This window comes from Rhodnius prolixus, unplaced genomic scaffold (assembly GCF_049639745.1).
Source record: "Rhodnius prolixus isolate KJV_2025 unplaced genomic scaffold, Rpr scaffold_4, whole genome shotgun sequence".
NCBI lineage: Eukaryota > Metazoa > Arthropoda > Insecta > Hemiptera > Reduviidae > Rhodnius > Rhodnius prolixus.
Genome location: NW_027411614.1, coordinates 48,982,138 through 49,008,817, shown reverse-complemented (window position 1 = coordinate 49,008,817; position 26,680 = coordinate 48,982,138). Strand labels below are relative to the sequence as shown.

Below are 26,680 nucleotides of genomic sequence, written 5' to 3'. Positions count from 1 at the left end.
GGCACCATTCTAATGTATCAAATTTAATGTGAGCCCAGATTAGTTAATTGACTTGCAAAGGAGAGGTTGCGTACTACTGTTACCAGTGTAGGTTACATTTTGGTATGGTTACAATTAGATGCTTTGCTTGCCGCCTATTGTCACTGCTTTGTTGATATAGAGTTTTGATTAAATAGTTGTAAAAATTGTCGGGGGGGTTCCATTTATAAAATATTATCTAAGATATATGATCTACATTGTTAAGTTAGCGTTCTTTTCTCCAAGCAATAAGAAATAATATTTTTTGAAACAATCACGAAAAGCTGGCAAAATAAAAACACTTTCGTTTATGTTTAAATCCTGTTGAAAAACTTGGGACTAAAATATGTGTAACAGATGTTTTGTTTTTACACTCAGACTACTAAACTTGTTTTCCAGGGAAATTTTAACCGTGAAAACTGTCATAATAGCACAAGTTATTCTTACGAGGAGAGCAAAATAAAGTTACCATTGTTTGGAAAACATTAAAATGATAGAATAATTAACTTTAATTAGAATGTAAATACAAGAAATCGAGCCAGAGAGAGAGAGAGAGAGAGAGAGAGAGAGAGAGAGACCTTGTAAAGAAAAAGTCGAAAGTTAGATGTAACAGTTGGGGTAACAATAGCTATGGAAGTTATAACGCTGGAGACGAAGTAATAAAAGGAAATTTATCTGGCCGGTTTGGCACCTTCCTTTTGCATTCACGTTGAATAAATAAGTTGAGTGGAGGCGAACAGCCGTCGTCGGGGGCAGCCGTCCGAGGGTGTGAGTTCCGCCGCCACAGTGAGATGTCACTTTTCAACAATGGAAATTCCATCTGCCATAACAATTCATTTCCAATAGAGGCCACAAGTGGGGGGAATATTGCTGTTACAATTCGAGTCTGGCTCTTAATAAATCATTTCTATTCTTCGAACAGGAAAAAGGAAAAGGTTAATTTCATCTGAATTTCCTACAAGTTAGCCCCCATCCCCACCATCACCAAAAGAAAAAGAAGAAAACTAGTAACAAATCACGTTTCTAATAACTAAAAACTTATTTGCAGTTTTGACCAATGATCTTTCAAGTTTTTTTTGTACTTCTTACTTGCTGAATGAAAGCATTGAGATCACGTCAACGTTTCGATACAACCTTATTGGTTTTGAAGTCCTCGGAGTTCGAAAATTGGTTTTTTAAGAAAATGTATTTAAGTTTTCGTAAAAAAATATCTCCCAAACAAAAAAATCGCAGCAAGTCAAACTTTAAATTAATATTTCACCTTGAGTTCCGGTACGATAAAACGCCCAACAGGAAGTGAGTGGATTGCTCACTGAACAATTAATCTTGATATATAATACTAAATTCACACATTTAGAGTAATTAATGCGGAGGTCCCGGGTTCGGATCCAGCTGCTGTCCCTTAGATTTTCTCTTCCTAGGAGCTTCTTACAGCTCACTGTCCCGGTGATTGGCAGTGTTGTCTGTAACCTAACCTAACCTAACCTAACCTAACTTAACCTAACCTAACCTAACCTAACCTAACCTAACCTAACCTAACCTAACCTAACCTAACCTAACCTGACCTAACCTTACCTAACCTAACCTAACCTGTTCGGGCTCCGGGCGCCAATAACCTTAGATGTTGACGTGCCTTAAATCATTTTAAAAAAAAATCTCGAAACATTTTTATAGAAGAACCCGAAAATGGGGCCCTATTTTTAGGGATTTGTGTTTACGCTAGCCGTTAAAATGTTATTTCATTATTATGTCCAGTTCTTTCTTCTACAAACTTTAAAGAGTATTAAACGAGTCGTTGAAATGTTTAAGAAAAGTGTCTAACCTGAAGTTGACCAGTTTATTAATTCGATTATTCACTTTTTATCGATTTTGTTTCGTATTAGAATTACAAACATGTGTTATAACTTTATATATACATATATCTATAACTTTTTTTAGTTGCACAATGTTTCTAGGAAATTCTAACGAAACACTGGAGTTTAAGGTTCCCTCTAATTGTTTATTTTAGTATAATGTACGATTGTTCAATCTGTATAATGTTAGTACAAATTAAATTTGTGTATGTGAATCGATTAAAAAGTCAGATATTTCCCCTAATAGTCCCTAAGTTATTCAGTTTAGTGATTTTACGAAATTAGCTTTATTTCTTCCCGAGGGAAACTCAAGAAACTAGAATTTCCATAAATTAGAAGAGCGACAAATTTTCTACGTTTCTCTAAAAAAACACTAAAAAACTGAAAGGACATTTCACCAGCTGACTAAATTCAGCTCAAATATTTAAATTGTTCAAAATGTTAGAAATATATTATTATTAAATATATTATTATTAAATATATTATTGAACTAATTTTCTATTATATTTTAAAATTTACTGAAATCTTTCACTTCATAATCGCATAAATTAATAATTAATTTTAGTAGTCAGATGTTAATCAAAGTCTAGCATTTATGCAATTGGTTATCTTTATCGTTGCGCTCTAATTCATTGCCTAGTAAAATTAGGTAAATCTTCGGAAGTTTGTGCAATGATGAGTAAGTAAATGCAGAAAATGTGGGTCAAGTAACACAAAAATTACTTCATGATTTACTAAAAAGATCGCCGGAAATAGAATAACTAAACAAAGTAAGAGGAAAGGAAGTTGTCAGGAGATAAAAATTGAAACAGTTGAGACTTTCTCTTAGTGCAGTTCTAGCATGCAAGTTTTCTATAAACTTGGCATTTTTACTAGTTGTCAGTTTCCTTCATTATTGTATGGATTCAAAGCAAAAGAAAGTTTTAATGATCATTACGATCGTTCTAAAGCCATAGCGGGGCCTTTCCTGCGTAATTTGTCCACTAATCGTCACTTCCTTTAGACCTGTACATCCCCAACTTCGAAATATCCTCATCCGCTTCCACAAACCATCTTTTGCTAGGTCTATCGATCCTTTTTCTTATTTCTGTACAACTTATTTGACAAAAATAATTTCTATTCAAGCGTTGTGCATTTCTACGTACTATTTTCGTATAAGATACCAAAAAAATAAACCCCTTTTTCATCTTCCAAGGATCCAGAAAACTACATTTCCTTTGAAATTCTGCACCAAAACAAGACTTCCTCCAGTGAGTGGTAAGAGATACAAAAAAAGAAAGAAAAAGCTGGGACTACAAAAAAATGCCTACAAAGACTTACGTGGATGTATAATCATGAGTCCAGCCCTGAGCGAGATTTCCCTCTTCTTCCATTGAGGCAGTACCAGCCCTTTAAGTAACCAAACTTCTCCGCAACGGCCTGACCACTTTGGTCCTGCAAATAATGGAGTTCATTTTATTCTCTTATATTGTACTTTTCAAATTTGTGGAAAGATTTGATGGATAGATCTCTCTACTCGGGAATTCCAGTTAAAGTTCCAGTAACTTAAAGAAAACAGCTGCTACGCCCTGTAGTAGGCCACTTTTTCTGGAAAAAGTTTATCCTAAACCAGCGTTTCCCAACCTTTTTTCACTCGCTACTACCAATTGGTAGTGCATCATGCTAAATTGTACCACTTCGTAAAAATGATTGTATTTCGTGAAATTTGCTATTCCGAATATGTTATTTTATTATTATTATCATCTTTATTTGTATAGAGATACAAATCTGTAACAAAGGAGTTCATGTTCACTTTATAAACTTTGTAAAGTGTAAGATCTTAGTTTTAACACTTTTTTTAAATAATTATACATATTTTTCTCTTCAAAATTATTAATTAATATACAAAGTTCTACTTTAGGATTTTTATATTTGTGCCCAAATCTTCTAAATTAATATCTTTAAAGCATTCAACTACCTGTAAGTACCAATTAGATTTAATGTTGCTTGTATAGAGCTTACTCATTACAATCCAGTCTCTTTAAGCAGATCTTTACATAGTTATCATTTAAGTTCTGTCACATGATAATTCTATTAAATTTTCTTTAACTTTTATTGGATAATGATGTATCTTTTCCTAAATTTTCTTTATAGAAAGGGGTTTGAAATCAAATTATCATTTGTGATTTCGGGTTTTGGAAAATACTCCACGAAAGACGATTTTAATCCTGTTAAATGTGCTATTATATTTTCTCGTATATCTTGAGACAGACTAACCTTATTACTGTACATAATAACAACTTTACTGTTCTAATATTATTAATTAAAATATTTTTTATGTATTATTGGAAAGGAGATTTTTATGCTTTGATTTTTTTTTTAATTTTTTTATGTCCGCCATTATTTATTATTTTTCGTGTACCATCAACCAGCAACTCGCGTACCTCAGATTGGGAAACGCTGCCCTAAACAATCCAGTTAATCCAGAAATGGAAAAAACAACTTTTTGGGTTAAAGATTGGACCCATCAGCTGAATCCATCCAAAGAAGGGCGACATTTACTCCAAGCTAAGTTTCTATTTTGAGATCAGCTTGCATAAAAACTGATAGCTCATGATTTGGTGAAACAAATGAGCCCATAACTTTGTATAAATCATTCTTATTCAAGCCCCCAACTGTCTTAAACTTGAGAAAATGTTTTTTTTTTAAAAAAAAAAAAAAAAAAAAAAAAAAACTTTACCAGTGCTGAATCCAATCAGGTATCTCAAATCATGATCAATGCCAATTCTAGCTCTTCTAGATGCATCCGTGTAGCCAATTTTTTCCAGGAACTGATCTTGTAATTCCAGTGGTTTTTCATCACTTTCTAACGGCCTGGGTTCTTCACCTCCATACTGTAAACAAAGAAAAGAATAAGTTAGTTATAAAGTAAGAATGATATTAGAAAATTCTTCAAGTAAAATACTAAAAATGAAAGAAATGTTCGGTGAAATATATTTAGTACAGCGGTATTTTCAGCTCTGACTGGTTTGACCAAAAGGTTTTTGTCGGATCCCCCTTAACCTAAACCAAATTCCAAAATTAGAACTCACGTCATTGTTTCGTTTTTGTGTTGACCACATTCTCTTTAATTCCTTTTAATAAAGGGATAAAGGTAATTGTAATATTAAGGTGAGTTGATAAAGGGATGGTACGTATCGACTTTCAATGGCAATCATTGAGAAAAGAAGCACTTCCGGTGGTCGAATTTTGGCTGAAACCTTTTTTGAAAGAAGCGGATGACTACATTAAAACGTCATCAAGCTTCTAGCAATGACTGGTTCCATTTTCATGTTCCAACATGCACAACTACAATAGCTTAATGGAGCCACAATTTAACGTGTTAAACCATGACCACTAAACAACCAAAACACTAAATGCAGTCACCCTGTAGTCTGTTTTAGGCTTACGTACACAGTTTTGGGGGATGGTTAGTGTCGCTCTCTCTACAGGATGTACTAAAGCCCTGACTAACAAAACGGAGTTTAGCCCTGCGTAATCAATTTTGTCTATTGTTTGAGTTTACTTGGTCACCCTGGAGTATGTGTAGGAGTCAGTGTAAAGTGCTCCAAGGGGAAGTAGTCCTCTTAGAGGTTCTCGAATCATCAGCAGCACTTCCGCGAAATAGTATAGATCATATGTATATTATATACTTTTAATAATAATAATAGTTATAATAATAATAATATTAATAAAAGTAAAGTAATTGCCTATTTTTTCAGGCGGCCATTACGTCCAACTACCAATTATAATATTAATAATAATAGTAATAATAAAAATAAAAATAATATTAATAATAATTATAGTTAGGGAAGGGATTAGCTATGCGGTTAGCTTATTGGATTCCAACGCGGAGGTTCCGGCGTTCGAATCCAGCTGCTAACTCTTAGATTTTCTCTTCCTAGGAGCTTCTTACAGCTCACTGTCCGGTAATGGACAGTGTTGTCTGTAACAAGAGAGTACACTGTCCAGAGGCCGGCAGTGCACTGAAAAAAGCTCCGGGTGCCAATAATCTTAGATGTTGACGCGCCTTAATAATAATAATAATAATAATGGAGTAAATTACAATACATTGCTTGTGCAAGTAAACTGCGCTTATTGTTATAAAACCAGTTAGGGACGTTTATAAAATCTTCTAACTACACTTAGGGTAGATTCTGAATAGTGTGCTAGTATTTAACGTATTATTTGTAAATTCATTCCATAAAAAGGAATCAGCAGAGTTGAAACGCCGAAGGAGATTTTGTTTTAGGGAATAAAACCAAAAAGAGTTGGGAAATTTCGCTTGAAGAAGCAGCACAATGATATAATTCAAGTTTAAATGAAAATTGATGGAAACTAGCCATCAACAGCCAACAGCAATATTTTTAGATGGCGTCAATAGAGAGAGAGAGAGAGAATGGTACAGGGGCGAGCAGGAGAAACGTTCGGAACCAATACTCTGTTCAGACTACTTCACTGCGCAGAATGGTTACTCCTACATACTGTACGCACACAAATACATTTATATATGTCGGCTACATAACGTTCAAGAAGTAAAATATACGAACTGAAGAAAACGAACAAGAAAGAAGGACTGTTCGCTAGGAAACATATTGATTTCAAAGGCAGCAGCTTTGGTCCAAACTTCTTCTTCTTCAGCTTACTGTCAGTCCAAATAGAGAGTCAACTCAAATCGAAGGCAAGGGGAGTCTCAGGAAATTGTGAGGATTCTCTTCTTTTTTGGGGGAGGCCCCTGTGCGCACTCCACCCTTCTTGTCACCACACACTTGTCCGCCAGCAGTCCTAATGGTGGTGCCATTCTATTTAAACCATTCAGGGATACATTGGATACTTATTTCCTATTTTAGCCTAACCACAAATAACTATTCTCCATATGATGAGAATAAATGGATTATATTCTACAACCAGCTCTTTACGTATAGTTTTTTTTCATTTTCTCTTGCTGCTAGAAAGAAAATTTTTGGAAAACCTTTTTCACCATCTTAAGTAAGAAAAAGAGGCTCCACTAATTGTTGCTTGCTTCTTTATCCAACTTTTATCGGATCCACTGTAATGCAAAAACTGATAAATCACAGCAAGATGAAGCTTTACATTTTTTATTTCATCCCACGAAAGGACCCTATCAATTTCTCGTGAAACGGTTCACAGTTCTCTCTAAACGTGTTGAATAGCAGTTCTATTCCAGTACCACGCTACCAGGTACGGTTTGTTAAATGGCAGACATATGTAAATAAACTTTGATAATGGCGGATCTACTAGTAGGAACTATGGGTACAATTTTCTTTTTCATTTTTTCAACAAAAATAACCAATATTCCCTAACTTTTCCATTTCCTTACGTATTTACAACATTAAACAGGAAATATTACTTAATAAAAAGCTCGATTTGGTGTCGATTTTTTTTTATTGCATACTCTGAAAATTCATCAAATACCTACGGGGGAAATTTTTTTAAAAAAAAAATAGGATGTACGATCGTATTTTAATAAGAAATAATTGACGATAAAAAAATGGCCAATCAGAATGGAGAATGTAAGTATGAAATGAATGTGAAGCTAATAGGAAGCCATGCTAGAGTCAGTTGGCCACGCACACATGAACCAGGCCACGCCTGGACCAATGAAATTTTAACTGGAACGCCTATATAAAATGGTGGCCTATTTTTATTGATTTCTTTATTAAAATTTGTATTTTCTATTACCACTTACACGAGAAATTATTGCGATAATGTTAAATGGATAAATTTAAAAAAATAAGTACTAAAGATAAAAAACACAACATTTTCTAGTATCATTGCCCAAAATGGATGACATAGATATTGCAAGGCTCATTGAAACTTGGTTAAATCTCGAAACTTGGCTCGATTTTCTCTAAAAAAAGTCATTAATAAATTGATGTTTCAACATCAACAGGTCGTCAATAGTCTATTTATGGAAAATCGATGTAACCGTTTCCGAGAAGATTCAAAGAAACTTAAAAATCAATCCAGTAAAGAGAGACTTCCGGTTTTCATAGTTTTTTTAAAAAAAGCTTATTACCGGACCCCCCACACCGATAGATTCAAAATGTCACATTTTCCGTTATTCAATTTTGCTGACCACACATAGAGTCACAAGTGAGTGATTATCTTAGGGCTCCACTGGAGAGTTCGAAGAAGCTTTCATTCTTGAAGAATTCCTTAATACTTCCCTTTTTGCACATAAGAAAATTAATATTTTAACAAAAATTTAAGAGTACTAATTTGAAATTTTATATTATAAGAATTTATTAATGGAAGTATTCATTATTAATGTTAGTAAACTGTCTGGAGGCTGTTTTGATCATCCCCGAGATAACATCGAAGAGGCTGTTTGCTGGAAGATGAAGGACAAGGACACTCTTGGGATGGTCCATACTCCCACGGTAAATGTTGAACACGTGACGTGAACGTAAAATTCACCAACACCAAGCTCTGGTAATGATAGGGGGGTAAAATAGTTTTAGATTGGTCGCACGCTGAGCATATTTGAAAATATTTTTTGAAGGTGCTGTAATTTTTTTTTTTTTTTTATAAATGCAACCAACCATACTTAATTTTATAAAAATGAATCCTAACATAAATTTTCCTTATCCAATTATTTGAGTTCATAGTTAGTTTCCAAGTATTTTATTGGTCGAAAAGTTTGGAGGGAGGAGAATAACTGAAAATGAAATACAGGCTCAGTTCTTTAGGCTTCACACGGTCAAAATCTGTAATGCTAAGGTTGTACAAAAACCAAAGCTATATACACTAAGGAAGTGTTCTATGGTCCAGGTGCGGATCTAGAGTGGAAGGGCCGTGAGGCGCCTCAAAAACTGATCGAAAAAGTTCGTTTTTATTACAATTGCTCGTCGTGTTTTTCCTGTAACCTTGTTCTTTCTTTTTTCTGCCTTCTTTAGCCTGAAACAGTAAGCCTCGTCATTTCTTTTGTACGTCATCGATGTTAAGGGTATATAATAGCAGCCAGATATTGTTAAAGAGGTACAACTTGGTTGAATCAATATTGATATCGTCTCACAGACCTAGGTTATACTGGCGATTTCCTCCTCCCAATTCAATGCCAGCCTGCCGACTGTCGCAGGTGCCGGCATTTCCATTCACATTCATTGCCGAACCGTCTACGTAAATAGTTTCCAAATCGAAGAGGATATCAATAATAATTTTGTCTTCTTCATCGCTCTTTCGTTCGTAGCCACGTGTACTGCTCTTAGATAGGGTGTACTTAATGATCGGCCAGCTGTTGATGGTTTTACGCTGGCACAGCATGGACGTGGCCTCTTGGCCGAAATTGCGAAAGAGGAAAGACTTGATCCCATCTGGGCAAATTAAGGTAAGAGATTAATTAAAGGAAAGCTTATTTTAGGCTGTAAATTCTTCTGCGTTCTTTTCAATAATGCCGTTATTAGAACGTTGGAGGAGTAGATTATTCCAAATCCATGAACGGCTTAGAACTTTGGAGCTTTAGATTTATCTTCTAGTACCACTAGAAGTATTAGAAGCTACGGTAGATCTTCAAGGTTTCTTTGGTTTCCTCCTAGATCTTCACATTGCACGTACTGCCCACCTAACAGCTACTTTGTAGAATGAATACCCCAAATTCATTATTGTACATAAGTTACAAATATTTATCTATAAATATATAACTAGGGAACCGGAGGAAACAGTAGCATTCTGTGGTGACAGTTGAGGGCAGATATAAATGTCAACCAGGAAATGACAAAAGGAAGATAGCGATCACGCTCTCTGTGTTCTAAACGACGAACTAAAAGCACGCTATCTAGTTTTGAATCTAGTCTAGTTATCTCCCCCTTCACCTCTCTCGCTCTATAAATATATATATTGTAATACATAAAATTCATACTTCAGGATAACCTACTTTATATCTGTATAGATGATAGAACCGTACAATGCATTGAAATGAGTCACGTTAGAGTTTTCTACAAAAATTCTCTAGCCAATCACCAAAAGATTTTTTTTTTTGTACTTCATAATCATGGGCATAAAACTTTCTCACCGATTATTGGACACATTAGTAGAGATCGAGGGAAGCTGTGACATCGTGATTTTTTCTAACTTTACAGATAGAAAGTTGCTCCATACCAGATTATTCCCTCTTGATCTTGATTAGTTATAGTTTTGCTAGGGTACTACAATTTTAATTAGTTGTACTAACAAGTTATTTTAGATTAAAAAAAAGAAAAAACCAAGGGAAAGTGAGTGAGAGAGTAAACAAGCTGTGTCCGACCATTTCCCTGGCCTGAAAATACCTCTATTTTCACTTTTTCCAAGATGGAAGAGATATTTATTACTTTGCAGGAAATTGCAATTAACACACTTTTCCACCCGTAACTTCGGTACGTATGTGTGTGTGTATGTAACAAATATATATATATAAATATTAAACCAGACGGGGAAATCTAATTTGTAGTTTTTCGCCGTAGAGTTTTTGCGGTTTAATAAATGTTCTAGAACAAATGGATGTGAGCTGGGAAATCTCTTCTCTCTTTCTCCATCTCTTGAACTCTCACCCTGACACACTCTCCACTGTAATCATGAAAATACACGCAAAAGTTTTTCCACTTTCCCATTTTCATTCTTCTTAGGAAAACATAAGGAATCATCAAATTGTATAAAATTCAAAGTGAGAAAATCTATTGAACTATATTTTCCCTTCTAAAAAAAAACTTTTCTTTATAATGCATAAAAAGGGTTTTCCTTCCTTTTTAATACAGTCATCCCTAGCTACTTCGCGGTTCATTTATCGCGGCCTCAGTACATCGCGGATTGTTCAAAAATTCCAAATAATTGAGGAACTATGGTGCGAAAGTTGCCCGCACGCTAGCAGAAGGCCCAGGAAGTGCCCACACAATTCAAAATCTAAATAAAAGAGTTCTAAAAACATATTTACAGTATGTACACATCTACGTATGTACACAAACACACGTATCAGGTTGTTCATATTTATCACAGGATAAAAGTAATCAAAATTGCCGGCCATCAAGAAATAAAGTGTAAGATAAACTTTAACTGGGGGGTCAAGTGTGGAAAAGAAACAAACAAGAACCGTATTTTGGACAATTTAAGAATAATCTCCCCCGGAGGCTGTGTTCTTGGGGGGGGGGGGCACACCTTTCTCAACACATAACAAATCTCTTGTGTTATTGATTTCAAAAAATAAATAATAAATAACATTAAATCTTTCCTAAATATAAATTACGCATGTTATTTTGTGTGACAACATATAATTTCCCCATAAGTTACTAAATCCAACAAAATATTCATTTATCCTGCAGCGTTTCCACGTCCATAACAAATCAATCAACTTCGACTAATCGATTAATCAATCGATTGCTTACCTCAAGCAATAACTTGTTATTTGCAAAAAATAAAAAAGGATTCAATGAATAAAAATAGAAAAAAAAAAAAAAAAAATTTAAAGAAGTTATACAGGAACACCTACAGAAATCCCAAAATTCCTCAAAAAAAGTTGGTAATTTTTTACTATAACTTCCTGCTCGATAGGAAAAATGTGATCAATGCAAATTCTTCAAAATTACGTTTTCACCAAAGAAACACATGTTTTCTGTTCCTCAGAGTTCGTAATAAAAGATAAATTCTTAGTGAAAGAATTTGCTAAGGATTTCCTACGAGAAATGGGGAATTTCTCAGTTGCATAATTAAATTTCGAGATAACTAAAGGTGTTCAGGCACTTTTCAGTCCAGGCTTAAAGTCCAGCTAAGTAATTACAGGCGTCCGGGATGGTGGAGAAGCAATTAAGACAAATAACATTACTTCTCTTGCTAGATAAGGAAAGCATTGATAATGCCAAATTTTCATACTTGATTATTGAAACGGAAGCATCCGTTTTAAGATTGAATGAGTCATTAAAATTGGTTTTTAGTGATTCGATGTGCGGAAGTAACTCTTGATCAGCTGTGCTGAAAATTTTCATGTTAACATACAAATTTCGTCGAGGTTTTTGTAAGTAAAACTGATGACTAAGTTGACAATATCAACTTGGTTTTATACTTTATATTTAGATTAGGTCCTGCCAGGATATCCGGTCTCTAATCTCAAATTCCCTTAACCGGAAGTAACACGTTAAAAATGGATTTTCCACTTACTTTTTACAAAATTACGAGTTTTTTTCTTCTTCTTTTAGTCTCGAGTAACAACCAACTTTTTGGCCGTTCTAAATTTTCACAGGCGGAAAACAAAAACAAAAAGTGGAAATGAATGAATCAAGTAAATATGAATGAATGAATGAATTTAAGTAAATATATAACTATGAATTCACAGAAATATGGAAGAATATGGGGACACTGACATCTGCTTGTCGAACGGGCCAACGGCCGTAGAAAACTCGTTGCTAAGAATGTAGATATGTACAATGCACCAGGAGTTTAAACTGGACTTCCGCCCATGCAGTAATTTACTTTTACTTATGTTTCTGCACTTATAAATATATGATGGACAAAATTAGCGCACCACTCAGTTTTTGTTTAGTTAAAATTAAATAAATTATCTTCCGCTTTTGTTTTTGACGTACATCACTTGTCTAAAGCGATTTAGGGAGACAAGAGGTCATTCAAGAAGAGATGTTCAGCAGAGAGAGAGAGAGACGATAGGTACATCCGGCACCTAGCTTTGCGTATTAGGAGTATAACGGGAAATGAGATAAAAAATCTCATAAGGCAAGTCCGAAATGTTTCCATCTCCAGTAGGACTGTTAGAAGAAGACTTAATGAAAGTAACCTTAGAGCCCGACATCCTGCTCGTGGCCCTCTCCTTACCACAGTTCACAAAATGACCAGGCTTCAGTTTGCACGTGAACATGTGATTTGGACTTAAGACAACTGGAAGAGAGTTCTCTTTAAAGATGAGGTGAGAATAGGCCTAAATTCTTCAGAAGGCCGTAGTTACAAATGGCTTATTTTTTCACCCAACAATATTTTGAAAGTCCAAAATTTGCACAAATTGGATATAATTAAAAAAAATAAGGCGTTAATTTTGTCCATCAGTGTAGATGCACTTAACTTAGCCTCGAGAATATCAATAAAAACAAAAACAAAAAATATAGACTATAACCGTACTATTCTAATTTGGAAAATAAAAAATCAGACGAGTAGATCAAACATGATCAAACATGAACTTTCATGAACAAACATGAATATGAATTTGTTCTGTTCATATCATTCAAGATGATTGTAGATATAATTACAACAATAATTGTATTAAGAGTGGTGGGAATCATAGGAATGATTTTTTTTTTTTCATATGACTTCAAAACTATGACGTCATCAGTGGAAAATAAAATTTGAAACTTTGACGTCAGCAAACAATAAGACAAAAAAACATGGAGTCATAATTGTTCACTTTTTTTGACATCTTCTCTTTAAATAAAATGCAAAAAAGAAAAAGAAAGAAACAGACAAGAAAGAGGGAAGATAATTAGACCAGAGAGAATCTAATTATTCACTCTTCCGTTCTTAAAGTGCTGGAAAAATTAAGCTTTCTTCCACCAACTCTAAATGAGTTGGCAAAAAAGAAAAAGATAGAATAGAAAACTACCGCATTCTGTTTCTCTCTCTTTCTTTTTTAGCAAAAAATTCAAGCAAACGAAACAACATCTCCATGTAGCTGAGGAAGGTAATGTTTCTCATAATGAACATGGTGGCCAACTGCAATCACCACGTACGCACTATGTGTGTTTGGAACAAAAAAAGAACAGAGTCAAACTTGTGTGTAAACAGAACAAAAAACAAAAAAAGAACAAAACGACTGAATTGCAAAGAAGAAAAGATCACTGTTTTGCATACTGGTTTTCACTGTACAGAACAATACTGTTTTGTAGATAAGATAGACAATGGCGCTTGCAGGCTGATTTTAAGGGAAATCTGATTCAAGGATATTGTACAATTTGTTTTAATAAAAGAGAAGAGATAATATGGGAGATTTTTTGTTTATTGTTTTGTTTTTGTTTTTTTTTTGTAATTTCCTATTACAAGAGGTGCACCGACAAGTTTTAACCTGTATTGCTACACTACTCTCCCATTGGCTCAAATTTACGGTGGTGAGTTTTCATTGGATAATTACGAGATCTGAGTATGAAATAGTTTTTCTGTTTGTGTTTGCTTAGAATGAATCAAAGTGAGCTTGAAACTTTATTATTTTGAGCTAACACTTTATAAAAAAAATCACTATTACGACCATTGTGGGACATATGGAGCAGAATTGTGGGGCTCCGTCAAAACCATCCAACATCCAACCTATCCAATCTTTCCAGTCCAAAGTCCTCCGCCGAATCGTTAACGCGCTCTTACTTACTATGTCTCCAACCGCACCCTCCATCACGATCTCAACATTTCCAACGAGTAAATAAGTCAATTCACACCCGATTCCATAAATTTCCACAGCAAACCCGAATTCCCTGGCTCCAATCACTACATATATCCACATAGTCCCATCCTGACCATCCTCCACGACGCTCTTAAAACGGCGTTGGCCACGTGATCTTATTACTTACCAAACCTCTAACAAGTTCCTAGAGAGTTCCAGCGCTGGCTGGTATCTCTCATCGTGCCGTACCGGTTGTGGCACTGAGTCAGCTTTGTGCCACAATCAAATGTTTATCTGTAAATACACAATAAATTACAAAAAACAATTATAATGGCTCGCTTTACTCGTTGTACTCCACGGCAGCCAAGCGGTTATAGGCTAGACCAGCAATACTAAGATGTATTGTTGGTTTAGTGGGTTCGATTCCCGGTCTTAGGCCTTGGATTTTATTTAATGGTTAATAAAAGAAATTAAAGTAAATTATGTTAGGCGGTCATAGACTAGACCCGCAAAGCTAAGATGTATTGCGGTACTGTGTTCGATTCCCCCGGTCAAAGGCCTTGGATTTTATTTAATGGTTAATAAAAGAAATTAAAGTAAATTATGTTAGGCGGTTATAGACTAGACCCGCAAAGCTAAGATGTATTGTGGTACTGGGTTCGATTCCCCCGGTCAAAGGCCTTGGATTTTATTTAATGGTTAATAAAAGAAATTAAAGTAAATTATGTTAGGCGGTTATAGACTAGACCCGCAAAGCTAAGATGTATTGTTGGTTTAGTAGGTTCGATTCCCCCGGTCATAGGCCTTGGATTTTATTTAATGGTTAATAAAAGAAATTTACAGTAAAGTATGTTTGTTAGGCGGTTATAGGCTATAAAATAAATATAAAAATTGAGAAACTTTTTTGTTCAATAAATCAAATCTCACTATCCTGGAAAATTCTCTGAAAATTCACTCGTAAAAATCTAGACCATTTTCATCACTTAAAAGTACAGAGAAAGGAAAAGTAAACAAAAGGCAAGTGGAAAAGTGAAAAAAAGAAAAAAGGAACGAGCTTGAGAGAATAAATAAGGAAAGAGGATTTAATAAAAATCAAGACCGAGTGGGGGTAGTCACGCATGCAGAAAGGGGAGACCCCCGTTCGCCGCCGCTGCAATCAGACTGACTGACACTTAGATCGATTAAACCAAGAACTGAGAGGCTTTCTAGAAGAAGTGGTGGGTAAATAAAAGGAAATCTTGGATAAAGGAAAAACTAGTTTAAATTCTGACACCACTTTCAATTATAGCCATCTTAATGCTGGGAACTCATGGTGAAGAGATAGTTGGATTCCTGGTAAAATGATAACGTTGATTGGAAACATCACCGATGAGAACACCAATAAAATCAAGAAATAACTTTCAAAATAAGGCGCCACGGTAGCCAAGCGGTTAAGAGGCTAGACTCGCAATGCTAAGATGTATTGCTGGTTTAGTAGGTTCGATTCCCGGTTCTAGACTCTTAGATTTTATTTAATGCTTTTAATATGAGAACTTTTATAGTAAAGTATGTTTATTAGGCGGTTATAGGCTAGACCCGCAAAGCTAAGATGTATTGCGGTACTAGACTAGCCCTTGGATTTTATTTAATGGTTAATATGAGAAATTTATAGTAAAGTATGTTAGGCGGTTATAGACTAGACCCGCAAAGCTAAGATTGCGGCACTAGTCTAGCCCTTGGATTTTATTTAATGGTTAATATGAGAAATTTTATAGTAAAGTATGTTTTTTAGTCGGTTATAGGCTAGACCCGCAATGCTAAGATGTATTGCGGTACTAGTCTAGCCCTTGGAATTTATTTAATGGTTAAAATGAGGAATTTACAGTAAAGTATGTTTGCTAGACGCCTCCGTCCACGACACCTAATTCGGTAGTTGGACGTAAAGCCCGCCTGAAAAAATAGGCGATTACTTTACTTTCTTTTACTTTCAAAATAATGAAAAAGGCCCAAAATAAGTTTTGACCAAGTACACATCAAACTTTTTGGTTTATCTATATTTAAAATTACAGAAAAGTAGTAAAACAAAAGCACTTCTGTACAGTTGCATTTCCGGCGGATGTTCTTACTCATTCATTTTTTTTTTTACTCATAAAGATGATGAAGTTGGTAGAACCGAACTGAAGCGCATTTCGGAGGGGAGCTGGTGCTTTATCATCCCTCCTTTTCAAAAGGAAGAAATAGTGCCGAAGGAAAGCTGAATGAAAAACGATAATGACGTCTAATAAATTAATTTATTTACAAACAAACACGGTCTTCTAAACAAAACCACATCACTGTTTACAAACAAGACGTAAAACACAAATCTTTCGCTAAGCAAACACCTATAGCATAGATTGATATAAAGGCAGGCTAGACATTGTTGTAACTCTCTTTTCTTTCATTCACTCTCTCGCTCTCTCTCTCACTCTAACACATACACTGGGTTGGTGCGTGAGTACGTAGAAGGTACAGCGAGTACGACTAACATAATACCGAGTCGAAAGGTCAAACCTGATCTGGCCGTTGTCAGGCGATCATTTACAATTTTACAAGTGACCTCTACGTATTTATGTACGAGTATTTCGATTCCTTTTTCTACAACTGTTTACCAATATAAAAATTTTTTATCTTATCCTCTAATAATAATTTCAAAATATTCATAACTTTCTATGATGACGATTGTCGTCCTTATAAATGAAGGATTTATATCAGACTTGGAATTTTTACTGTACTATTTGCAAACAATACATTAGCACTGACATACAAACTTAAGATTGGCAACATTCAATTTACTTTTCATGATAAAAAAATTACGAGTTTTATCTGGATTTTGTAATTTGGAAGCCCCCCTGAAATCCTACCTAATTTCAAATTTATATTTGTAATAGGTGCTACTACTATGGGGTCCCTTAGCATTCCGAAAAAAATCGGCTAGAAGTGCCGCTTTATCGAATATCTCGAAAATGGCTCCATCGATTTTTTTTTGTTTTGTTTTCTTTTTGTGGCATTGGCTTCCGCCATACAGTCAGCATCGTCTAGGTGCTTATCGCTAGAATATCACTCACTCTCCATTCTTACTTATAAATACATTCGCTTCACTCATTCATCCCTCTACTATATACAACTATTTACATACAAACTTACAGCTAATGGATGGATTAGTACTCTATATTCCTGCCATCCTTATAGCTTAACCGAAATTAAAATCACCGTAATCCTTCTCTAATCATTTTCTTCCATTCATTCTAGAACTTTTAAATACATTCATGTTTAATTTGCTAGCTCTGCTTCAGATTTAAGCACATATACGAGTATGTTGGTGGAGAATATAATGTCTTCGTAGCGAAATGGTGTACCTAAATACCTGTATATGTCGTCAAACATTCGTTTCCTTTCTACCACATAACGTGGACATATCAATATTATATTGTCTTGAAATCCTCTTCCTCATTGCAATCTAAGCAAAGAGGAGAGGACCTTTTGTTGATCCTGTGTAGATATGATCCGCACACCGCGTGGTTCGCTCTCAGCCTGCTTATTGTCGTAACAACCCATTTATTAGGGACAATCCCCTTAAACCATGGTTGTCTAGGTAATTGATCTACCATAGTTTTATAGAATCTTCTCTTATCACCATTACTGTAATCTGTCAGCCATTTTTGTATCGATTTCTCTTGAAAGTTAGCGTACTAATTGCCAATAACAGGATCTATAGATTTTCTTCCAGGAAAAAAATATGAAATAATTCAAGGATTGGTGGATAAGGTTTCCTACTAAAGCGCCAGAATTCTGTAGATGAGTATGAAATATGTAACCAGATCACCGGAAGTATTGTATATACAGTACACCGGAAATCGCCGATGAGTTTCACTCGAACTTGGCAATAAGGTACATTAGGGTTATGAAGGAAGTGGACGTTTTGTCTCTTTCAACAGTATCATTGACTTAAAAATTTGGGGTAAATTGTGATAAGACATTTTTCTCTATAAACTCAATCTCTTAAAAATAATAATTCTTCCGTCAGAAATTGTGGCGTTCTGTTCTTATAGAACGCCAAAATTTGTCATCCCACGCCGATTCTTGAATAACATTACGGACGCATTGAGACAAAAATTATACAAATCATACAGAAACAAAAGATTAACCACAGAATACGTTGGTTACCGACAAATTGGCTTTGTTTCCTGTTTTGATTACGCATCTGCAAGATTGTTATTATACCTGGAACCCACTTCTTTGGGTAGCTTATTACTCGATGGCTATAATAATATCAAAACTTAAAATGTCAATCTCTCAATAAATTTCTATTTAATTCTATTGTGTAGAGAAAAAAGATATAATCTGTGGTGAAGAATGGAGCACGACCTCTAAAAACAGAAATGTCATATGGCACCGGAAGTATTCAAAGGCACTTCCATCTAATTTCACGCGAGACACAAGTGCCTTTGAACGATTTGTCCAGATGACTGTAATGTTCTGTGTAATTTTCAATAGACTGTAATTTCAATAATACTTGATCATTTTAATATCTCCTTACAAAAAACTTACAGTTTAAAATGTTAAGTGTAAGGGTTGATTAAACGCCAAAAGGTACACAAATCAGGAAGTACCCAACATTTCATTCTTACGTTTTAGTAATTTATTAGAATGTATCAGATGTCAGCGACCCCTATGCTGGGCATATTCATGCATAACTCTTTATTCAGTAACGAGTTGCACCCATTTAATTTAGATTGTAATACGAGGTATTAAACTAGCCTTACACAGGTTTAAACAAAAAAAACAAAAAAAATATACTAGTTTTGACGATGAAAATTATAAATGCATATACCAACGCACAAACTTTTATTTTGTTATTGATATCAGATAATAGTGAAAGTTAAGCACAGCAGAAAGAAGTAAAAATTGGTAGGTTTAAGTTCATTGTTCAATTAAACTGATTGGTATTTTACCTAGTAATTACGAGATAATAATAGGGTGAAGGGACCAGTAATTGACTGCTTAAGAAAAAATTCGAGTTTAAGGTAGAATAACTTCCGTTATTTTGGCTCCAGGTGTAGGTTGTAAAATTGTACCGCTCCAGTAGGATGTATTTTATTTTATTAATATTTTAAAAGCAGTAAATTCAATCTTTATGTCAACCAAAAATGATTTTTTTTGGAAGTATGTCAATGACCCAGTAATTGACATACCGAATTTTCGGTGGAACCAGTGTTTGACATGGGGTGGGACCAGTAATTGACATACAAATATATTCATGAAACGACATAAGATATGCATTCAAAATCACTTTTAAATCTAAATAAATCACTTAAATCACCCAAATCACTTTTTCAATTGGATTTATAACAAAAATCGGTCTTATTCATAATTAATTACAGTCAGTTTTTAAATAGGCAAACCTAAATAATCTAATATTTTTCAACATTACGCTTTTTTATGCAGTTTTTGACGATCAACCCTAACACAACTCTCCTACTGGACAGTTTTAATTAAGTCCCCAAGCCAAGACAGGTAATTTGAATAACAGCCCTTACTTTCAATAGTACCAAGGAGATATTAGCTAACATACTTGTTAGATCGTACAGAATGTCTGTCGGCTCGCTTTTATCTCTTTCACTCAACTCTTCCGCTCTCTTATCCTTCCAAGTTTCCGCTAAATATTTTGTTACTTAAACCTTTTTTTGGGAATTTTTTTTTGGTTCTCACTTTACCAAACTCTCTACTTCCGATTAGACTATGTGGTCACATCCTTGTTTTATCCATTCCGCCTATAACGTTGCTACTGATGGGTCGTTGCGTCTTTGGGTTCGAGTTGTTGGTGCTTTCTAGTGAACAAAATTTCTCCTACGCTTCCCTTCTTTTGGAGCGCTTCGCTAATATTTTCCACAATCTGTGCTGCCAGTATCATTTGCTTCGAAACCAAACTATCTGAATGTAATTCATTCTTATTTTCTGCATCTAAACAGTTTTTGATTGTTTATTATTACTGAGTTACCTCTTGGGCTCATTTATATATACACTGTGTGCACGTTAATCGCGTCCCGCCTCAGGTTGTAAGCATTCGCACTTACAACAGTAATAAATAAATGAAACATCAATGAAAAAAAAAACTAGATTAAAAAGTAAGTAATGTGTAACATCACTAAGTCACCAACTTCTCCACTTATGTTTAATTTCGCACCTGGTACTTCTCTTGAGGGAGCTTCATTTTTCCCCTGACCGTTTTATTTGATGGAATTCTATGGTTCAGCCATTTCCTCCCTTTCTTCTTTGGCATGTGGCAAGGACCCAAAACTGAGGGAGAATGAGAGATTTTCAAACTCCGATAAGTGGGCGTCGTTTTTATCAATCACGTAGGCCTCGGAAGCTGTTCGGCGATCACGATTATTCCAGTTTGTTGTTCATACATTGTTGTTCTCTACAGAATAATCATTCTGCATGCCCTTTTGAAATAAGGCGTACATTTGCTAATTCATTAATTTAAACATATTTTATGTTGCCGATTTTTATCAATGATTTTATTTTACAATGTATTGAATTTTTAATTATAATAAAATTTACCAACCTATCTTATCATTTTCCCAGGAAGTCAATCACTGGTCTCAAACAAAAAAGCTGTAGGACTAGTAATTGACATACATGTCAATTACTGGGCAGATTGCCGTGTCAAGGACCAGTGATTGACAGCCCCATTTTAATCCTCAATGCTTCTTATAATTAAAAAAAAAACTACATAAATGAAATCTACAAGTAATACTAATTATAACAGAACATTGATAACCACACGAATATATGAACAAATAAACGAAAAATAAGAAAAAAGGAAAATTATTTTCTTATCAATCCTCCTTAGCAACGGCTTGTTTTTTCCTTGATTTTGAACTTTTAACACAAATAACCTTCCACTGATACCAAGGAACATTCCAAAAATTAATATTTTTCTGGAACTGCTGCCCAAAGGCTTCTCAATAACGAAATTGAAAGAATCACCACTAAAAACGGCTCATACCCCTTATAATACCAGTTTATATCTGGTATGTCAATTACTGGTGCCCAGTCAATTACTGGTCCCTTCACCCTAATATGTAATTAATAATTAATCTAGTTTGCCAATATTAAATGTTAATGTAGATTTCTTCAATTACATTGTTAATCTAGCTGCTAGCTGTTCTCCCCACAAGTTATACGTATGTAATATAAAATAGGTATTCATATTTAAGTTGGTAAAATAATTGTATAAAATTTCGTAAAAATCTATCGAGTAGAAGACGAGATATTTAGAGTTAAAATTTGGTTCAGTTTGAAACAGTGAAATGTTTAACTTCAAATATCTAGTAAACTACTCGATGGATTTTGTTTATATTTTACCTGTATATGAACACAACTATTGTCTATAATTGTGTAAAATTTCGTAAAAATCTATCAAGTAGAAAACGCGATATTTCGAGGTAAAATTTGGTTCTGTTTGAAACAGTGAAATCATTAACTTCAAATATCTCGTAAACTACTCGATAGATTTTATTTATATTTTACCTGTATATGAACACAACTATTGTCTATAATTGTGTCAAATTTAGTAAAAATCTATCGAGTAGAAAACGAGATATTCTGAGTTAAAATTTGGTTCAGTTTGAAACAGTGAAATGTTTAACATCAAATATCTAGTAAACTACTCGATGGATTTTGTTTATATTTTACCTGTATATGAACACAACTATTGTCTATAATTGTGTAAAATTTAGTAAAAATCTATCAAGTAGAAAACGCGATATTTCGAGGTAAAATTTGGTTCTGTTTGAAACAGTGAAATCATTAACTTCAAATATCTCGTAAACTACTCGATAGATTTTATTTATATTTTACCTGTATATGAACACAACTATTGTCTATAATTGTGTCAAATTTTGTAAAAATCTATCGAGTAGAAAACGAGATATTCTGAGTTAAAATTTGGTTCAGTTTGAAACAGTGAAATGTTTAAATTCAAATATCTAGTAAACTACTCGATGGATTTTGTTTATATTTTATCTGTATGTGGAGACAACTATTGTCTATAATTGTGTAAAATTTAGTAAAAATCTATCAAGTAGAAAATGCGATATTTAGAGGTAAAATTTGGTTCTGTTTGAAACAGTGAAATCATTAACTTCAAATATCTCGTAAACTACTCGATAGATTTTATTTACATTTTACCTGTATATGAACACAACTATTGTCTATAATTGTATAAAATTTCGTAAAAATCTATCGAGTAGAAAACGAGATATTTTGAGTTAAAATTTGGTTCAGTTTGAAACAGTGAAATCTTTAACTTCAAAAATCTCGTAAACTACTCGATAGATTTTGTTTATATTTTACCAGTATATGGAGGGAACTATTGTCTATAATTGTATAAAACTTAGTAAAAATCTATCGAGTAGAAAACGCGATATTTAGAGTTAAAGTTTTGTTCAGTTTGAAACAGTGAAATCTTTAACTTCAAATATCTCGTAAACTACTCGATAGAATTTGTTTATATTTTTCTTGTATATGGAGGTAATTATTGTCTATAATTGTGTAAAATTTAGTAAAAATCTATCGAGTAGAAAACGAGATATTTTGAGTTAAAATTTGGTTCAGTTTGAAACAGTGAAATATTTAACTTCAAATATCTCGTAAGCTACTCGATAGATTTTGTTTATATTTTACCTGTATATGAACACAACTATTGTCTATAATTGTAGAAAATTTTGTAATAATCTATCGAGTAGAAAACGAGATATGTAGCGTATGCTCTGCCCTTTAAGGGAAATTTCCCTTTATTAATTATTCTGGAACAATGTAAGAAATGTGGCCGAGCGGACGGATTTTATGCAGTGGTGGGCGGAGATTAGGATTATGGAAGAGCTTAGGCTGCTTCCGTTAATGATTCTTGTTCTCACTTGTTCAAACAGCTGTAAATCCTAAGGTGGTTCAAGCTCAGTTCTGGACTTTTTGATGCCATTGTTTTCTTTTTTGTACTGAGCACCGTATGTGGTGCTTCCGTTTACGTTATTCTGATCTCTACTTTCTGCCAGTTCTCGCATGAAACATGCTGCTTTACTTTCCTGTAGACGCAGGAAAAAAGGAAATGACGAAGTGAAATAGACGGGTAACTGTCGAAAAGACGGCAGAAGAGATCATTCAATGATTTACCGTGGCTATTAAGTATTAATACATTTTTAAATGTTGAAGTCATTAATAAAAAGTCAAATAATAAGAATAAAATGACTAATTAATTGTCTTTTTGAAGTTAAATGTTAAACAAATAAGAGTAAAAAGTACTAGAAATTAAAACTTTCAACGTCTTTCAAAATGATTAGTACTCGTGAAAAGGTAATTTATCAAACTTGAGTTTCTGGCCGTCTGTTGGCTAAAAATAAAAATAAACAAACAATTATGGAGGTGGGTTGAGTAGGTAATTAGTTACGTAGCAAATAATTGGTGTAAAGTGTGAGTGTTCATCGCTTTCGCATTAGTGCTGGAAGATTAAAACGATTTAACGCTCGTTAAGATGGCCGGCTGGAGCTCTGCTAGGTTAGCGAGGGCAATTCCAGGCCATTAAAAGAAAAAGGGAAAGGGTCAACAAAATGCGCTCTGTTTGTGGTGAGGATATCAAAAGTACAAATACCTCCAAACATCTAGATCTCTTTTCAAGGTAAAAACAGAAAAAGTTTTGCTCCAATTGTTCCAACTGGTTACGGCAAACACTACGGTCAATTCTCCTCCCTCTCTCTCTCGCTGTTAATATCGAGATGCTGACAAGATTTACTGCTGCAAACATCTGAGTGATCTGTGAGGTGTTTTTGTGAGTCTGTTTACAACAAAACTAAAAAGGGAAAGGGGAAAAAAGGGTGTGAAACATTCACACCACTTGGTCTTCATTCTATTCTCAAAGATAACTGATTCCAGGTCAAAATTGTGTGCATCATTGAAAGTTATTCCTTATATTATATATTCGAAAGGAAAATACTGCGTAAGATGTTCGGCCCAAGACGTGAGAACACGACTTGGCGTCGCAGAACAAACAGAGAGAGCTGTATGCTCTGATGAAAGAGCCGCGAATATTATAGCGTTAATTAAGCTAATCAGGCTTAGATTAGGGCTGGACATGTCGCCAGAATGGCCCACGAAGTGATCCCGTACAAGCTTCTACAGGGAAAGTCCCTGACCGCAAAAGGAGAGTTGGGAGACCAAAACTGAGATGGTTCGTCGTAGATGTCAGGCAGTTATTTGTGAACTAGGAACTGGATGGCAGCTGCAAGAGAGAGGGAGTGACTGGCGGAGTAAGATCGAGGAGGCCAGCATCCAACTAGCTGGGTTCTAGTGCCATTGAAAGAGAGAGACTAACTCTCTAGTTAATCCTAATATTATACAGTTTGTAAAGCCGTATCGTATCACACGGAAGAACAGGGCTCCAGTCTGTTCTACTTTAAGAAAAAAATGAAAATATAAAATGAAGTAAAGAACATATTAGAGTCCCGGGTATCCCCCCCGGTTTACAAAAATTGGGCAGCTAAAAAACTACACCCTTCAAAGTACACCCTTCAAGGTACACCTTTCAGGGTACACCCTTCAAGGTACACCCTTCACGGCAGACCCTTCAGTATGATTTAGCTTTAAAAAAAAATATCCAAAAACTTTGGTTTCTTAGACCACTCTTTGAGAAAGTCATCTACGCGATTTATATAATACTTTCTAGATGAAAATGACAACACCAGCAGATCATGTACCTAGTACATGATGTACCCAGGGTGGTCCAAAAAGTCGTAAAAAAAAATTAAAAAAAGGGTTTGCGATTAAAACCATGGTTTTATTATGTCCTATTATGAATATCCCGCAGAGTGAGGAGGAGGAATGCGGATATAAGAAAAATAGTGGAGAAGCACAGCACGGTGACGGAAGAAAATGGAAAAGATGAAACTGAAATTGGTTCAGCCACGTGTTAAGGATGCCAGAAGGTAGAATGCCGAAGACTGTGATGCAATGGAGCCCTCCAGGTACACAAGAAAAGAGGCAGGCTTAGGAACAGGTGGCAAAATGGCATAGAAGAGCTAATGGTTGGACGAGGGCTGTGCGAGCAAGACGCGATGGATAGAGTGCACTGGAGAAATAGTCATAGATTGAATAGAGTAACTATAGTTCCTGCAGTGCACTACAATTGTTTGGTATATGTGTGAAGGGAAATTGGTCTGAGGAAACCTCAAGGTTGAGGAAAAATCTTTAAAAAAAAACAAATGAAGATCATACCATAAAAATTGTTTAAAGATTCAAATCACTAGGATTCACTTTAGAGGGATGCCTACCATAGATCATCCACTTCCTAGAACTACCCTAAAATTAATTTTTCTAGGAAAATGGTCACGATAAAGTATACCACTCATTCAAAAAAAAAAATTTTAATTCCCTACAAAAATAGGAAAATCAAAAAATGGTTTCCCAAAAATTGTACTTCCGATGGATTCGAAATAGGGTGGGAAAAAAACTGCAGGATGGCAACACTTTCACTTAGAAAGGAATTATCAATAAAAAATGGTAAATAATAATAAATTAATGAATCAGTAATCAAAAAAATGACGTACACTAACCTTTGAAATCTATAATGATCGCCACTTCCGTTACTGTGGACCCACAATTTCTAAATTTGGGGGTAAAAAAAAATTAATTACCAAAGTTTGAAGTGTCAACTTCAACAAAGTACCTCACTCTCTCTCTGGGACAACTTGAAACCAGAAACCGACCTGCTAAGTAACTTGTTGATTGAATCTACACCCAACTCAGCGTACATGTGTCCTAAATATCGTCGGCTGAGTAAATAGATTATACCCAATGGGCTGCTTACTCTCTTATAAAGTATAACTCAATTTAACTCAGTTTATAGTCAATTAGAAATTTTTAATTTTATACTTTAAATTAATTATGGATAATTTTAATTTAATGGCTTTCAATTAAATTTAAGATAAACTGATAATTAGAGTTATCGTTTTAAATGTATACATATATATAATTTTTTTTTTAATGGAGGACTCAATGCCATTTGTTGCTACAACTCGAAAAATAAATTTAAACGAGAACAATAAAATAAACACGAAATAAAAATATTTTAATACCTGTACTTCCAACATGAAAAATCCGTTCAATTAAGTATACTTCCGGCCAAGAATGTTTTTTTTTTTTCAAACATGGAATTATAGCAATTCCTTCCGTTCCTACTAACTCGTTACAAGGGGCAATATAAACAGGAAGTCCGTCCACCCACTACTCTAAAAGGACACTTAATTGAGTTTCCTCTGAACCTTATAAAGTTGCATCTCCGCCAAGTTCAAATGAGCTTCCTGTGGTAAGTCTTTTTTTTGAGCTGTACCCGCACCTATCATGGGACCCACAATGG

General features: G+C 34.5%; 1 protein-coding gene across 5 annotated transcripts in view; it reads right to left on the bottom strand.

The window, feature by feature from the left end:
* Phlpp (PH domain leucine-rich repeat protein phosphatase) overlaps window positions 1–26,680 on the bottom strand; it is a 119,270-nt gene that overhangs the window by 54,174 nt on the left and 38,416 nt on the right. For all 5 annotated transcript variants that reach the window (XR_012459763.1, XR_012459764.1, XM_074132426.1 and 2 more), the window contains 2 exons: window positions 4,591–4,744; window positions 3,192–3,305 (listed from right to left, as the gene is read on the bottom strand). Coding sequence is in view for 3 of the 5 variants with exons in the window: in XM_074132426.1 (XP_073988527.1) it covers window positions 3,192–3,305; window positions 4,591–4,744 (268 nt within the window). In the remaining 2 variants the exon portion in view is untranslated. The remainder of the gene's footprint in view (window positions 1–3,191; window positions 3,306–4,590; window positions 4,745–26,680) is intronic.